The sequence below is a fragment of the Prosopis cineraria genome, unplaced genomic scaffold (assembly GCF_029017545.1).
Source record: "Prosopis cineraria cultivar Desert tree isolate PC_DT_omini unplaced genomic scaffold, ASM2901754v1 PC3, whole genome shotgun sequence".
Lineage (NCBI taxonomy): Eukaryota > Viridiplantae > Streptophyta > Magnoliopsida > Fabales > Fabaceae > Prosopis > Prosopis cineraria.
This window is the reverse complement of record NW_026555334.1, coordinates 27,539,554-27,554,175: the sequence shown is the minus strand read 5'-3', so window position 1 is coordinate 27,554,175 and position 14,622 is coordinate 27,539,554. Positions and strand designations below refer to the sequence as shown.

General features: G+C 35.9%; 1 protein-coding gene and 1 pseudogene across 7 annotated transcripts; one reads left to right on the top strand and one right to left on the bottom strand.

The window, feature by feature from the left end:
• Positions 1-299: 299 nt before the first annotated feature.
• LOC129306100 (pentatricopeptide repeat-containing protein At3g14730) lies at positions 300-6,128 on the top strand. Of its 7 annotated transcripts, none has more exons than XR_008592129.1 (6): positions 300-424; positions 1,263-1,739; positions 2,163-2,245; positions 2,753-2,807; positions 2,888-4,894; positions 5,691-6,128. XR_008592129.1 is itself a non-coding variant. In XM_054946458.1 (5 exons), the coding sequence occupies exons 4-5, from the start codon at positions 2,940-2,942 to the stop codon at positions 4,771-4,773; spliced, it is 1,743 nt and encodes a 580-aa protein (XP_054802433.1). In that variant the 5' UTR covers positions 300-424; positions 1,263-1,739; positions 2,163-2,807; positions 2,888-2,939; the 3' UTR covers positions 4,774-5,535. The 7 variants fall into 7 exon arrangements, 2 of the variants coding, with proteins under 2 accessions (XP_054802433.1, XP_054802431.1); XR_008592127.1 differs by having other exon boundaries at positions 2,687-2,807; XR_008592128.1 differs by lacking the exon at positions 2,753-2,807.
• A 60-nt stretch (positions 6,129-6,188) lies between these two features.
• Positions 6,189-7,895, bottom strand: LOC129305497 (probable purine permease 10; annotated as a pseudogene).
• Positions 7,896-14,622: the final 6,727 nt, after the last annotated feature.

The following is a 14,622-nucleotide window of genomic DNA, read 5'->3' as shown; positions in this document are numbered from 1 at the left end:
AGAGATTGCCCTTTGACTTTCTACCTCCACCACATAGACACTAAGTTGATTAATTTTGTTACATGTATAACCACATAGATAGAAATTGGATCAAAATATGGTCAACTAAAGTTCGTCTAGTAAAGGTTAACGAAAGCTGCTAAATGTTTTATTTTTAAAATTTGAGACCATCTCATAGCTTTGGTTGTTAGAAGTTCTTTGAAAAACAATTGATAGTCAAATTTACACAAATACCCCATACTTTTGTTTTCTTATGATATGATTAAACTTCACCCATGATAATCCATAAATGGCACTAGCCAAATAAAATCTATTCTGCATTTTACGACCATCCTTCTATCGCGCTACCGTTCCTCTTGCGCCATAGTCCCACCCGTGACCTGCAGCAGTGTCCGTCGTCCCCGTCGCCGTCACATTGCCACAGGTTTCACTCATTTCTCCATCACCTGCGTCTATGTTTATTTTTCTTATTTTCCTGCCACTGCCTTTTATTTATGCTCTCTCTCTTTTTACTTCTCTGAAACACAAATGTATCTAAGGTTTTCGGACTCCTGCTTCATCTTTTCTGATTTTGAGCATCTAAGGTTTGTTTCGACTTTTGGTTGCTGTAAATGGGAGTTAACTGCAATGCCTCTTTTCTGTGCTACAATTTCTTGTTAGACTTGTCACTGATTATGATGAAAAGGGGTCATTCGCGAGTGGGGAAAAACATAAATTGGTTAATAGAACCCGTTGTCAGTATCATTGGGGGTATGATTTTCTTTCTTGTATCTAAACAATAGGATTCTGTGTAATGGAGATACGTTCATGGCCATTACTTTTTATGATTTAGAAGAATTGGAACCTATTTAGTGTAAATCTTTAGTGATTCTTAGGTTTGTCCTCTAAAAGCTACTATTTTCAAATGATTAGTGCGGCGCTGAGATTAGCAAGGGACTAAATTGAGTCGTGATTCCATGTCGTCTTATAACCATCCAATGTCTTTGAAGTTTTTCAAGAAGTTGTCTTCTTATTCTATATGGGACATAATCGCTTTAGCAATTAGAGTTTAGTATGTACATTTCGTGTATTTTCCGGAGGTTTTCTTTGTTAGACACCTGAAGGAATTGAGGGCATTGTATTTTTAATGCGTGTTATTGTCCACTCTGCTCTCTGTTTCCGTTAACTTTGTTTACGAGTGTGGCTTTTCCTGTTCTTTTTCTGTCATTTTTAGTGATTATATAGCAGTTTTAGAGTCAGTAAATGTATCACTCGATTTGCAGAGAACTTCTCTGTCTGCCGATGAAATCTTTCACAACAGCAAGATTCACCCTCCAAGCCTCCACCATCACCTTGGTTGATGTCTGACTGAGGGCTTGATTCATCTTCCTTGACCAGATCCAAGGGAGAAAAAGATCATTCAGGAGCAAAGAGATTTCGATTTTGACTCATTTGAGAAAACCTGAAAGCTGGAAGAACGAGCAGAAGAAGAGCAACAGAAGGGAGGGAGATCAGGGAGGGCTTCTTCGTTCTTGTGTTCATCCACAAGTTCTGGGCATAAAGGAATTAGCAGATCTGTGCCTCAGAAGCTTGGACATAGACGGCATCTCTGATCATATTGGGGGTAGCTTACCAGTCTGAGGCAGCTCCTTGAGTCCATTGTTTGTGCACACTACTCAACAAGAAGTGTTGAAAATATGTTTCTAGCATCTTACAGATCCTGAAGTGATTGAATCTGCAGGATGTTTTCAGCCACTCTTGTAAGTTATTTTGTTACTGTGGTTTCCAAAGTCTGGTTTTTTATATCAAGTAAACAACCTGAGAGGTTTTAATTTTGAGTCTGCATACTCAAGCTTTTGAGGATTTCCCCCCACTACTTTTCTGTCTCATACTTTGATCACAAGGGTAACTTCAATTTGTAGAAGGCTGTTTTTAGAAGTTTCACTCGTATGATATTGGATGGCTCTGATTAGAGATGTGCCTTGCATATTTGCTGCAAGTATGTCAGTCTTGCAAATGTTGATCCAATTGTTGTAGCTAGGGATCTCATGGATGAAGTCGGAAACTACCCTACGTAAATAACTGAATATTTCTTTTACATCTTTTGTATTTATTCAGCAAAATATGAAGATTGCATCTTGTGTGTCATATTGATGGAATTTTTTTTGCTTTCTTTGTTGCAGTAGTGGTTGTCAAAGGCTTTTACAACTGCTGAAACCATGTTGAATGTAGGAACGCTCAGGGAATGGATTTCATCTGCGCTAGGGTAACTGCGGTATTGAGGCTATTAGTTCATCAAGGCTAATGGCTTTTTTGGTGTTTTGCTCTTTCCTTCCATTTATATGGAATCTTACCTTTTAGACCTAGTCATCTGTATCATATGCATCCCTATTGTATCTTGAAAAAATGTTCATAGTTTTTTTTTTTTAAGATAGAAAATGGGGGAATATAAAATGAAATTTGATATTGGTTTGAAAATTTGCTCATTATGGGCCCTCTGCTATATGAAAGCATATGGTGGCAGTTAGTACAAATCTCATGGTATTGCCAATATTTTTTTTTTTTTTGTCTTTGGCATATGCTAGCTATGCTTTGTTACCCCTTCACTTCCTTGTATTATTTATGTATATGCAAGTCATTAACTATTATTTAACCTTCAATATCTCTCTCTGATCTTTAATTTCTGGTGCATTCACTTATTTTGAAGGATAACCGTCCTAGTTCTAGCTTAATTTATTTTAACTCTTGCTGCTCATCGTCTAATGCACCCTAGGAAGCATTATGGATTAAACAGAAATTATTCTTGGTCGGATGGGATACTACTGCAGGTTGAGTTGTTACATGAAAGCTAAAATGTGCATCACACTTTTGGCATTAATATAACTATCAGCTATCCTTGTTTTTGCAGGTAATCAATATCCTGCAGTAGCTTGATCTTCAGAGTGACAGCTTCATATTAGATGAACGGAAGGAGAACAATCTTCAGAGTTTTACTCCATAAACAACCTCAATTGTTCCTCTGTTTCTCTACTTTACCCTCCTTCGATTCACTTCTCTTCCACCCTTACTATGACCTCACTATCTGCATTTCCTTCCTACAAACTTGTGCTCACCACGGCAATCTCTCCAAAGGTAAAGAAATCCATTCCTACGTACTCAAGAATGGATTCCTCAATTCCCTGCTTTCCGTGACCAGCCTCATCAATATGTACTCTAAGTGCAGCCTCATGAACTACGCTGTGAAGGTCTTCAATTACCTGGCCCAGGAAGATAAGAATGTCTATGCATACAATGCAATCATTTCTGGTGTTTTTGCTAATGGGTTTTCCCATAATGCATTTGAGCTTTATAAGCAAATGCGGTGTGTGGGCATTGTGCCAGATAAATTTACGTTTCCATGTGTCATTAGATCATGTAGTAATGCTATGGATGCTTTTGAGGTTAAGAAGATTCATGGGTTGTTGTTTAAACTTGGACTGGAATTGGACATATTTGTTGGCAGTGCTTTAGTTAATACATACTTGAGATTTGGGTTGACAGAGGAAGCACAGGAGATGTTTGATGAATTGACCGTTAGAGATGTGGTGCTCTGGAACTCAATGGTCAATGGGTATGCGCAGATTGCACGCTTTGATGAGGCTCTAGAGGTGTTTAGGTTGATGGGCTTAAACGGGGTAATTCCAAATAGATACACAGTTACTGGTGTCTTGTCTATCTTTGCCATGACAGGAGACTTAGATTATGGTAGAGCAGTTCATGGATTTGTTATTAAAATGGGCTATGATTCGGTTGTTTCTGTTGCTAATGCACTAATTGACATGTATGGAAAGTGCGGATGCTTAATTGATGCTTTAAACATTTTTGAGGCAATGAATGAGAAGGATATCTTTTCATGGAACTCGATGTTATCAGTTCACGAACACTGCACTGATCATTATGGGACTTTGAGGATTTTCAATATGATGTTAGGTGAATTGGTTAAACCTGATTTAGTTACAATTACAAATGTACTGCCTGCTTGTGCTCACCTTGCAGCATTAGTGCATGGTAGGGAGATACATGGTTATATGATTGTTAATGGTTTTGGTAAAGATAATAGTCTAGTGAACAATGCTGTGATGGACATGTATGCAAAATGTGGTGATATGATATATGCTCGCTTGGTTTTTGATAATATAAGGGAGAAGGATTTGGCATCATGGAACATTATGATCATGGGTTACGGAATGCATGGTTGTGGTGATGAGGCATTAGAATTTTTTTCTCAGTTGTGTCAAACTCAACTGGCACCTGATGAAATCACTTTTGTTGGTTTGTTATCTGCATGCAGTCATGCTGGCATGGTGAAGAAGGGACAGGAATTTTTGGCAGAAATGGAATCAAAATATGGTGTTTCTCCAACTATTGAGCACTACACTTGTGTGATTGACATGCTTGGTCGAGCAGGCCAGCTCCAGGAAGCTTATAATTTAGTGCTAACAATGCCCATTGAGGCTAATCCTATAGGGTGGAGAGCTTTGCTAGCAGCATGCCATCTCCATAAGCATAAAGACCTGGCTAAGATTGCCGCAAGGAAGTTGATTGAACTTGAGCCAGGGCACTCTGGAAATTATGTATTGATGTCAAATGTCTATGTAGTTGCTGGTCAATATGAGGAAGTATCAGAGGTGAGGCATACAATGAGGCAAGAGAATGTGAGGAAGACACCTGGGTATAGCTGGATTGAGCTCACAGATGGTGTGCATTTTTTTGTGACAGGTGATAGGAGCCACCCCAAAACTGACTTATCTGTGATGGCCTAAATTCATTGACTGCACTTCTCCGGGAGCATGGATATGTGCCTTCAATCTAGCATCTAATGTGATTAAAATCAGGCACGATGACTTTCTTTCAGGGATTGATAACTTGTTGACAGGTAGATTAGTTGTGGCTCTTCTACTTTTATGTTGCATCTTATACAATGCTACCAACCTACAACTGCAGAAATATCAGAAATCTCAATTGCTGTTTGGAGAGGACTAATGCACACAAAAATATTAGTATTAAATTGAAATTAGTACAGTTGTTAAGAAGAGAAAATATGTCTTCTTGAAAACCTAGGTTTGATTCCTTTGCAGAGCACTGTAGGATTAAATTCCTTTCCCAATGGTGAGACAGAAAATTGTTATGATATATGATGAATTAGAGGATAGTATATCTATATAAGAGAAGATCTGTTGGTCGACGAAATTAATTACATGATTAACTTGAGGATAGCATGATAAGACTGATACCTTCTTGATGAATAAATTCCAATCTCTAGAGGGGTGGCCACTGAAAGTGGTAAGTGCTTTTGGGTTGTTGTTGAAGCATCCACATCAGCATAGATCTCCATGTCAGCTACTAGCAAGAAAATATCCTCTGATAGGTCACATAAGAGTTACTAGTAATTGCAGCAATCTAGATGCTTCCATTGTTGTAGCACGTGTCATTCTTATACAGACTGAAGGCTTTCTATATTGATGCCTAACTGTACAGAATTGATATGAAATGAATAATATTCAGAGTTTTATTGCCTTTCTCGTCTTTTCTTGCTTTTATTCTAGAACTTGTTCACTACAACCCAGCACCCATTTATATATATATATATATATATGAAAATGATGATGTTGTAGTTGCTGGAATTAAATAGAGCCAAGGGAGATGTTAGCTATGATTCTTCTCTGTTCCAGGGCAGGCAAGGACCGAATAAGAGTAGTTATTGGATAAGTAAATTACTAATGAAGAGGAGAAAGAGTGGAAGGAGAAAATGTCGAGCTTGACTGAAAGGTGGAGACATATTGAAATTAACCATGATCCCTGTTCCAATGGTCTTTTGACATTGGACTTCTAGTTCTATATGATCCCATCGGCGCAACAGAGAGAAGAAAACATTGATGTTTAAAGGCTCAAATAATATGATTTGCAATATGTATCAAAAGAGATGAGAGATGAGATGATGGAAAATGAACCATTTCCAAGCCCCTTAGCCACACTGTTTACAGATACAGTAAAATGAGTCTCAAGGTGCTACTGTTCATTGCTTGGTTGATTTAGATTTAGTTAACGTATTGATATTGATGATTATAATGTAAGGTTACTATAATTTTTCTGTTGATGTATACTTTACTGCTCATGCGATAATATAAAGTTTAAAAAAAAAAATTAAACCATATTATTCATGTATGAGTATTGTTTCTTACTATAAATTTTATATTTTATATTGATATTGATGATTTTGGTGGGCAATTTCTAACTTTGGTGATTTAGTTGAATTCAGTTATGTTGCATTTCTTGGTTCTTTCACTTTAAACCTGGACATTTTGACATTAAAAAATTGTAAAATGTTTTTGTAATTTATTGGGATAAGACTTCCTGTTGTTTTTAAAGTGAGAGAGACAACAAATATAATTAAAAATAGGAGCTGGAGGAGACCATCGATTCTTCAAGAGCAGATAGGCCAGCAGCTGATTCAATTGCAAAAGGCTAACTTCAGAACATTCAAATTCGCGTGGTTTAACTCAACTAGCCTTCTCATAATAAATATAGCTTCAACTTGACACCCATCTCAGGATTTGTCATCATTGATAGTAAATAGCTGGTCATTGGTCAAGGTGGTCCAGGTACGTTGATGAAGAAATCTGGCAATACAAACGATTTCCTGTGTTTTACTAGAAGTATGATGATCTTAAGTAAAATCCAAAAACCAAAATATACAGTACTATTCATATCTCAAACTCTTCTGATGGTGAGATGGTGAGGTGTTTCTGTTTCAGTAACACTACTGGATTTGCAGTCATCCAGGTACTGTTGATAGACGTATGAGACAGATCCCCAGACTGCTAGCACCATAGAGATTGCCTTTATCCCATGCATTTTATCATGGAAGAAGATGATTGCCGAAATAGGAATAACAGGCAAACCCAGAACACTAATGGGATTAGAGAAGAGAGAAGAGACCTCATAAATGAGCCCCACATTGCCAATAGCAAGCGACCATAGTATGGCTGTCCAGGTCAGGTTCAACGCATAGGAAGTCTTTCCCATCTCATACCCTTCCATTTCTCTCTTCAGCTCCTTCCATTTTCCATTAGCAGAAAGTCCCACTAATGTTGCAGAGTTTGCTACAATGGATTGACATGCTATCACATCCATGATTGCTCTGAAACTTTCCCTTTTTATATAGCCTTCTTGAATGCTAGTTATATAACTTTGCTTTGGAAATTTGTGTGGAAGAATCTGACGCTGCAGAGTCCGTTTGAAACACAAGGAGGATGGAGGAGATGGTGAAGAGGACTAGAGAGTTTATGATGTAAGGTGTGAAATGAAGAGAATTGAGGAAGAAGGAGAAGAAATCATTGAAAGCCAACTGAGATGAGCAAATGAGAGACAGTAGAGACAGGAAAGTATGAGAGCCAAAGTGAATAGTTGTAGCAGTTGGATGCTCCGAGAAGACCAAGAGAGACATATGTGAATGCTAGCTTTTGAGCGGAAGGTTGCTTCTTAGGATTCTGGATGTCAATATTTCTGGTGGGGGTTTTTGGAGGGAGATGATGAAATGATGTAATAAGGAAGAAGGATTGGGAAGCCCACTAGCTACTGTTCTGGTGACCCCAACCATTTGCTCTTTCCTTCTTTTTCACATTACAATCTTCCCAGGAGTGCTGCAGCTGACTGGCCTGACTGGACAAAGACTGTACAAGGTTATTGGCCGCCAACGGTTGTATCTTCGTCTTGTTTGGCCATTGATTGTTGATTGATTTGGGAAAGCAGTAGTTCCATCCTCTAGTTCTGTTTGTGTGTCCGTGATCTGCTAGAGGAACTTGACAAAACGTTAATACAGCTATAGATGGCTTAACAATAGGCGATCCGCTGCACTTAAATGCAGCTAGTGACATTGAAATAGAGTGTTAAATTCTCAGATTCTCCTTCCTAATTACTTTGCAGGGAAGAAATAGTTTGGTGACTGAACTACATGGACATATTTCAGAACCATGATACTTCCAAAGCTTGCTTTGTTAGTCTGGTTGGCAATTCTTTTATGTTTTGGATGCTAGTAACATGAGAAGAAGGTATGATTTTCTGCAGCTATCAGCTAGCCATGCCAGTTTTTATCACAGTAGAAGACTCCATGCCTGTGGAAATTCCCATATAAGATGTCAAAAATCCTTCTTCTCTCTCCGACTTTAATGATCTCGCAACATAAATCTTTTATTTTTGTAAATGAAGATAAGCATTTAACTTATCCATTATGTCATGTACTTCTCGAGGCTCATCCATGTCAAACCTAAAGTAGTTTCAGAAGAATAGAGGATTACAGGTGGGTTTTGGGGGGGGGGGGGGGGGGGAGAGAGAGATGATGATGGTGATGTTTGTGTTCGAAACTTTGAGCTATTCGTTGTCAAATACCATGTTGGATCATGGATGTCGGTGGGTGCACGAGTGTGGAGATATTTTAGCTTGTGCGATCAACGAGTTCAATTCATTATTTAGTATTTCGATGGATTCAATTTATATGCTATGTTATCCAGTTATGTCAATTAATTCATGTATAAGTATTGCGGTGCTTCAAATTAGAATTAACTCTCCAATCATAATTTTGATGGTAAAAGTGACGAGTTTTTAATTTTAATTAATCCCCATACTCGCGGATGGACGTATTTACCCTCCCCCCGTAGACTTTTAACCAAATCCGTTGTCCTTCCCTAAAGTCCCACTCCCTAGCAGACAACCAAGCAAAACTTCATTTTACTGAGAAACACGGTCGCATAGTGCGTGAGACTGACGCAAAGTGATCTACATAGAGCATTAGAGTAGGGATTAGGTTAGAATATGATGGTTGAAATTTTAAAATAATCTGTAAAAAAAAAAAAAGATACCCTCTTCAGTCCTAAATATGGGAACTACATAACTAATTTTAAAAAATTAGATAAGTTATTTATTTGTAAAAAAACAAGAAAAAGAAAATCGTGCCAGTCTTCCTCAAATATTTCATTTGATCATTTACATTGAAAACTATTGCTATTATATAATCAATAGAGAGAGTTGTGAGAATATTATAAATTTGAGAGACAAAGTTAAATGGTGTCTTACATTTAGGATCAAAGCAAGTCCCTCAACTAATTCCTACATTTAGAAGTAGCGGAAGTAACTAATATGTAGAGTTTGGTGAATAAATTTAGATATGGTGAGGCCAAGTTGGATAATTGGAATGGAAATGATGTTGGAAGACAAATAAGAATGATGACATGTATGTAGAATCAAAGTAAACCTCTCAATTAATTTTTTATATTTAGAATCGGAGGAAGTAATTAATATGTAGAGTTTGGTAAATAAACTTCACTTATGTTAATCATGATGAGACCAATATGGAATAAAAAATCTTGATTTGGTGAGTTAGATGGAAATAATATTGGAAAACATGGTAGAATGATGTCTTACATTTAAGACAAAAGAAACCCCTTAATTAATTTCTATATTTGGTTGTGTTGTTAGAACAGACGAATGGCTATTCCCACCAGTCTAACCTAGAACCTGCCTATAATCTAGTCCAGGCAAAGGTATAGAACTAGAAAAAAGTGAACTAGTCAAAAATCAATCAAAATAAGTGGAAAATTTTTTAAAATCGGTTTCCATTTTTAAACATCATTAACCAAAATTATATTATTATGTGTTTTAATATGTATTGTGGTTAGTTTCTTTAGTATTACACGTGTGTGTGATGATTCATTGATGATTTTACTTAATAATAAAAACTTATGTTGATTTGGTTAAACAATTATCGTAGTGTACTTGATAATTTCAGTTATTTGTAATGGACAAATATAAATAGATTTATTATAATGTTGGTGCAACTGATTATAAATATCAATATATGATAAATATATGGTTAAACACTATTCAAAATACTTTTGTACATAATCTTTAAATTTTATTATTTTAATTGAGACCGATCAAATCACAATTTGATTATAGTTCAATGAACTAGTACTATAAGCGATTCAATACTCGTTTTAACAACATTGATATTTAGAATAGAAGAGAGTAATTAATATGTGGGGTTTGGTAAATAAATTTCACTTACCTTAATCATGATGGGGCAAATATGGCCCCAAAAAAATCATGATGAGGCAAAGTTGTACCATCGGAATGGAGATGACTTGGACATTTGTTGCCTGTAAGACTAGGAATCTGTTTATTGCAATCAAGCATGTATATTAGTACCTCTTTTCAAAAAGTTTTAAATAAATCAATATTAAATATTAAATTGATAGCAAATCACATCTACATAAGTTGTAAATAGTATTGTTTATTGATCAGACTATGTTCAATATACAGGAAGACATGTCTAATTGCACACACACACGTACATATATGAAATCAACTCAGATTCTCTAGAAGGTCGTTTCTCTTAATTTGACTTAAAATGAATTAAATGGGAACTTGTATTGGGTGGCATTGCTGGTCACACTTTTTATGGTACACCAATGAAAGAATCAGTTAAAAATAGTCAAAGTGTCATTTTCAAAGTTACCCTTTGATTCTTTTCACCATAATATTTCTCTCTACCATTAATATTTTTTAATAATAAAGGCAATCTTCAGAAAAACTTTATAAATGCCTCACTGTTTTTCATAATAGATAAGGTAAAATAGCAAATTTAGCTACGCACTATTCTTTTTAGAAATACTTGGTAGCCTAAATTATTAAATAACGAAAATAAATCTTTAATTTTAAAAAACAAAACATCTAGTAGTCCGTCGTTAATATCAATCAAAGGATGTTTTGTGGGGCCTACAATAACATGTGGCACTCTATGTCAACATGCGTAAAGGTAAAAATTTAGCCACGAATAATTTTTCAAAGAAAATTAGGTAGCTTAAACTATAAAAAATGGATAATCCAACATCTTCTCATCAATGTTGACCAAACTCTGTTTATTTTCAGACTTATAAGACCCACAACGTATCAATTTCTCCACTCTTCTTGCCTTTGTTTTTAGTCTTAGCTCGAGAAGAAGAGATTCAAAAAGTTCTTATTTGAAAACATTCATGAAGACGATGCCAACAAAATAGAAGAAGTAATTCGTGGTTAAATTAAGCTAGAATTAAGTTTTTCTCACACGTAGTAAATTTAAACTTCTACTTCATTAGCATCGTTTTCGTGAATGTTTTCAAATAAAAACTCTTTGAACATCTTCTCAAGCTAAGACTGAGAATGGAGGCAAGAAAATTAAAAAGATTAATGTATTGTGGGTCTCATACGTCTAAAAGTAAATAGTCTTTAGTCAAAATTGATGGGAATATGTTGGATTGTCCACTTTTTATAATATAGTCTACCTAGTTCTTCTTGAAAAATAGTTTATAGTTAAATTTACACCTTTACACATGTTGAGGTGGAGTACTCGTAGAGTGTTATGTGTCATTGTGGGCCCCACATAACTTCCATCGACTGAAATTAACGGTGGGCTACTGAATGATTTGTTTTTGAAATTTGAAAATTTATTTTACACTACTTATAGTTTAGGCTGTCAAATGTTCCTGAAAAAATAATACATGGTTAAATTTATACTTTATCCTAATAGATATTATATTTTGAAACATAAAAAACTCTTAGAATAAATCTTATAAAAAAGAACAGAGCAAGTACATTTGTAATGTAGAGTTTTAACCTCAGACGTGTACCCACATTACACCATACATCGATCAGAGGTAAAAATATGAATCCAACCCATTACGTGGATCAGTTAGGCCCTCAAAAAGATGAAGTCATGAATTGCATCCATAGCTAGTGGTGGAGGGGACCACTCGATGCAAATAATTGAAATTTGCCTTTCGATTGGATATACCTTAATGACTGATGATGCTATCTTACCACAGTTAGTAAAAATAATTAATTAAATTTAGGAAAATTTATATATGTTTGACTATAACGTAAAATTTATAGACAACTTATTCATAAAAACATAAACAATCTCACACACCTCAAAAACGTTAATGCTATGTTTGGATAAATATAGATTTAGATTTGAACCAAATTCATTATTTGAATAATTAAAGATGTATGAATTTTGATTTGACCTAAATCTAAATTCAAGTTCTTTCTTAATTTCTTTATAATTTAAAATCCTTTTTGAACTCCTATTATTTTAAATCCTAACTTAAGTTCTTTTGTACTTTGACCTAAACACATGAAAGTTTGATCAACTTACTAATGGTAATTGGATTGAACGACCAAAGTTCACAGAAACAAGCTGCCACTATTGATCAAGACAAGAAGGCCGACTTCCATAGGGATTGGAAGGCTGATTTCCACCGAGACTGGATTGACAGTGAAGAAGGGGACCGGAAGGCCGACTTCCACCAGGATTGGATTAACGGTGAAGAGGAGACTGAAAGGCTGACTTCCACCGAGACCAAAATGACAGCGAAGATAGGGACAAAAAGGCTGACTTCCATCGAGATAAAATCGACGGCAACGATGGGGACTAGATAACTGACATCTACTGGCACCGAATCGACAGTGATGATGGGGACCGGACGGCCGGCTTCACTAGCACCACCGACAATGATGACAGGGACCAAATGGCTGACTTCCACCAGCACTGGACCAACGACGATAACAGGGACTGGACGGCCGGCTTCCACTAGCATCGAATCAACGACAATGACTAGGACCGAATGGCCGTCATCCACTGGCACTGAACTGACGGGGATTGGACAGTCGGCTTCCACCAACACCAGACCCATGACGAAAATGGGGACTAGAAGGTCGGCTTCTATTGGGATCGTACCAATGGCGATAATGAGGATCGAAAGTCCAACTTCCACCGGGTAAGCATCAGATGGCCTACATCTTTTGCCATCACCTTTCGTCTAGTCGCCGTCGCCATCATTGTCGATCAAATATGGTGCCGATGGAAGTCAACCGTCGGGTCCCCATCGTAGCCATTGGTCCAGTCTCAGTGAAAGTTAACCGTCTGGTCCCCATTATCCCTCTCAATCCAATCACAATGGAAGTTGGCCATCTGGTCCCCATCATCCCTACAGGTCTAATCCTAGTGGATGTTGATCGTCTAGTCCCGTTAGTTGTGATTGGTTTGGTCCTAGTGAAAGTTGGCCATCCCGTCCCTGTATTCGCGAAGGTTCGGTCCGGTGGTTCCCGCCTCGTTCATCACCGATGCCTCAATGCCAGTTAGCTTTGTTTGTTTAATCCCATTAAAAGTTAGCCATTCGAATCGTTGAATTTGATCAATCTTCCAAGTTTCTTTTAAATTTAAATATAGAATTTAAAATTTAAAATTTTATTTTAGATCCAAACAAAAAGATTTTAATATTATAATTTGAAATTTTTTATATCATCCAAACAAATAAAATCTATGAATTTCAAAGGTGAGATTTTAAATATGAAATTTTAAATCTAAATTCTCAACTTAAGTTCACCTATCCAAATATAACCTCATATGAATTTGTAATTAACTAATTGTCAATGCTCGTTTTTATGTCCTGATGATATCAAGGAAGGAATCAACAGCGTGTGACTGAACTAATGGACTTGAACGATCACCGTCTTCTCAAACGTTGAGATAATACACATCTTCTGATAACACAACTTTACCTAATCACACATGTATGCACGCACGCGCCACGCGCACACACATAGAGCATATTTAAATATAAATATATAGTTACATTATTTTATGGTTATCTCAAGAATATATATATATATATATATATATATTTTATTTGTGTGCAAGTGTCTTCTAATTGACTTGAAGGGATCACCATCTTCTCATCAGCATTGAAATGATACACATATTCCGATAATACAGGGTTACTTAATCATACGTACGTACGTACGTATACATATGTATAGCATATTTAAATAGCAATATGCAGTCACATTATTTTATGGTTCTCTCAAGATTTTTTTTTTTTTTAACCATGTATGTGTGTTTTTTCTTTGGAGACAATCTTGTACATTGTCAAGCACTAAACACCCGTTTGATTGTTAAAAAGAATAAGAGTGAAATAGAATAAAGAAATAAAGACAAAAATAAAATGATTAACATATGAAGAGAAAATAGGTTAATCATGTTAATGAGGAGATAAAGTAATTTAATTTATGAGATTGTGAGTCATGATTCATAAAGTTTGTGAAAGGTGTAGTGATTCTTATATTTGTGGGATAGGTTTTATCATGCTTATTATAAGAGGAAGGATAATTTAGTAATTTTTATCTTTATTTCTTTATTTCATTCTATTTTCATCCTTTCCAATAACCAAATAGGCTCCAAATATGAGCATTTTTCTTATTGCGTATTTGAATCTCACAAGAATATTATTTAACTAAAAAGCCAAACTATATTGAGACTTCTGGCTACTGAAAAAGTGAAACTGTTACAAAAATGAACAAATGTCGTTCCACAGAATACAAACCACTAACTAAATCTTGAATTTCTTCCAAGCAAACACAATGAAAAAGTGCAAATGTTGTTACAAAAATGTACAGAATGATGTACTGCAGAATATAAACCGTTAACTAAATCTTGAATTTCTTGTAAGCAAACACAATGAAAGTGCAAATGTTGTTACAAAAATGTACAAAATGATGTACTGCAGAATA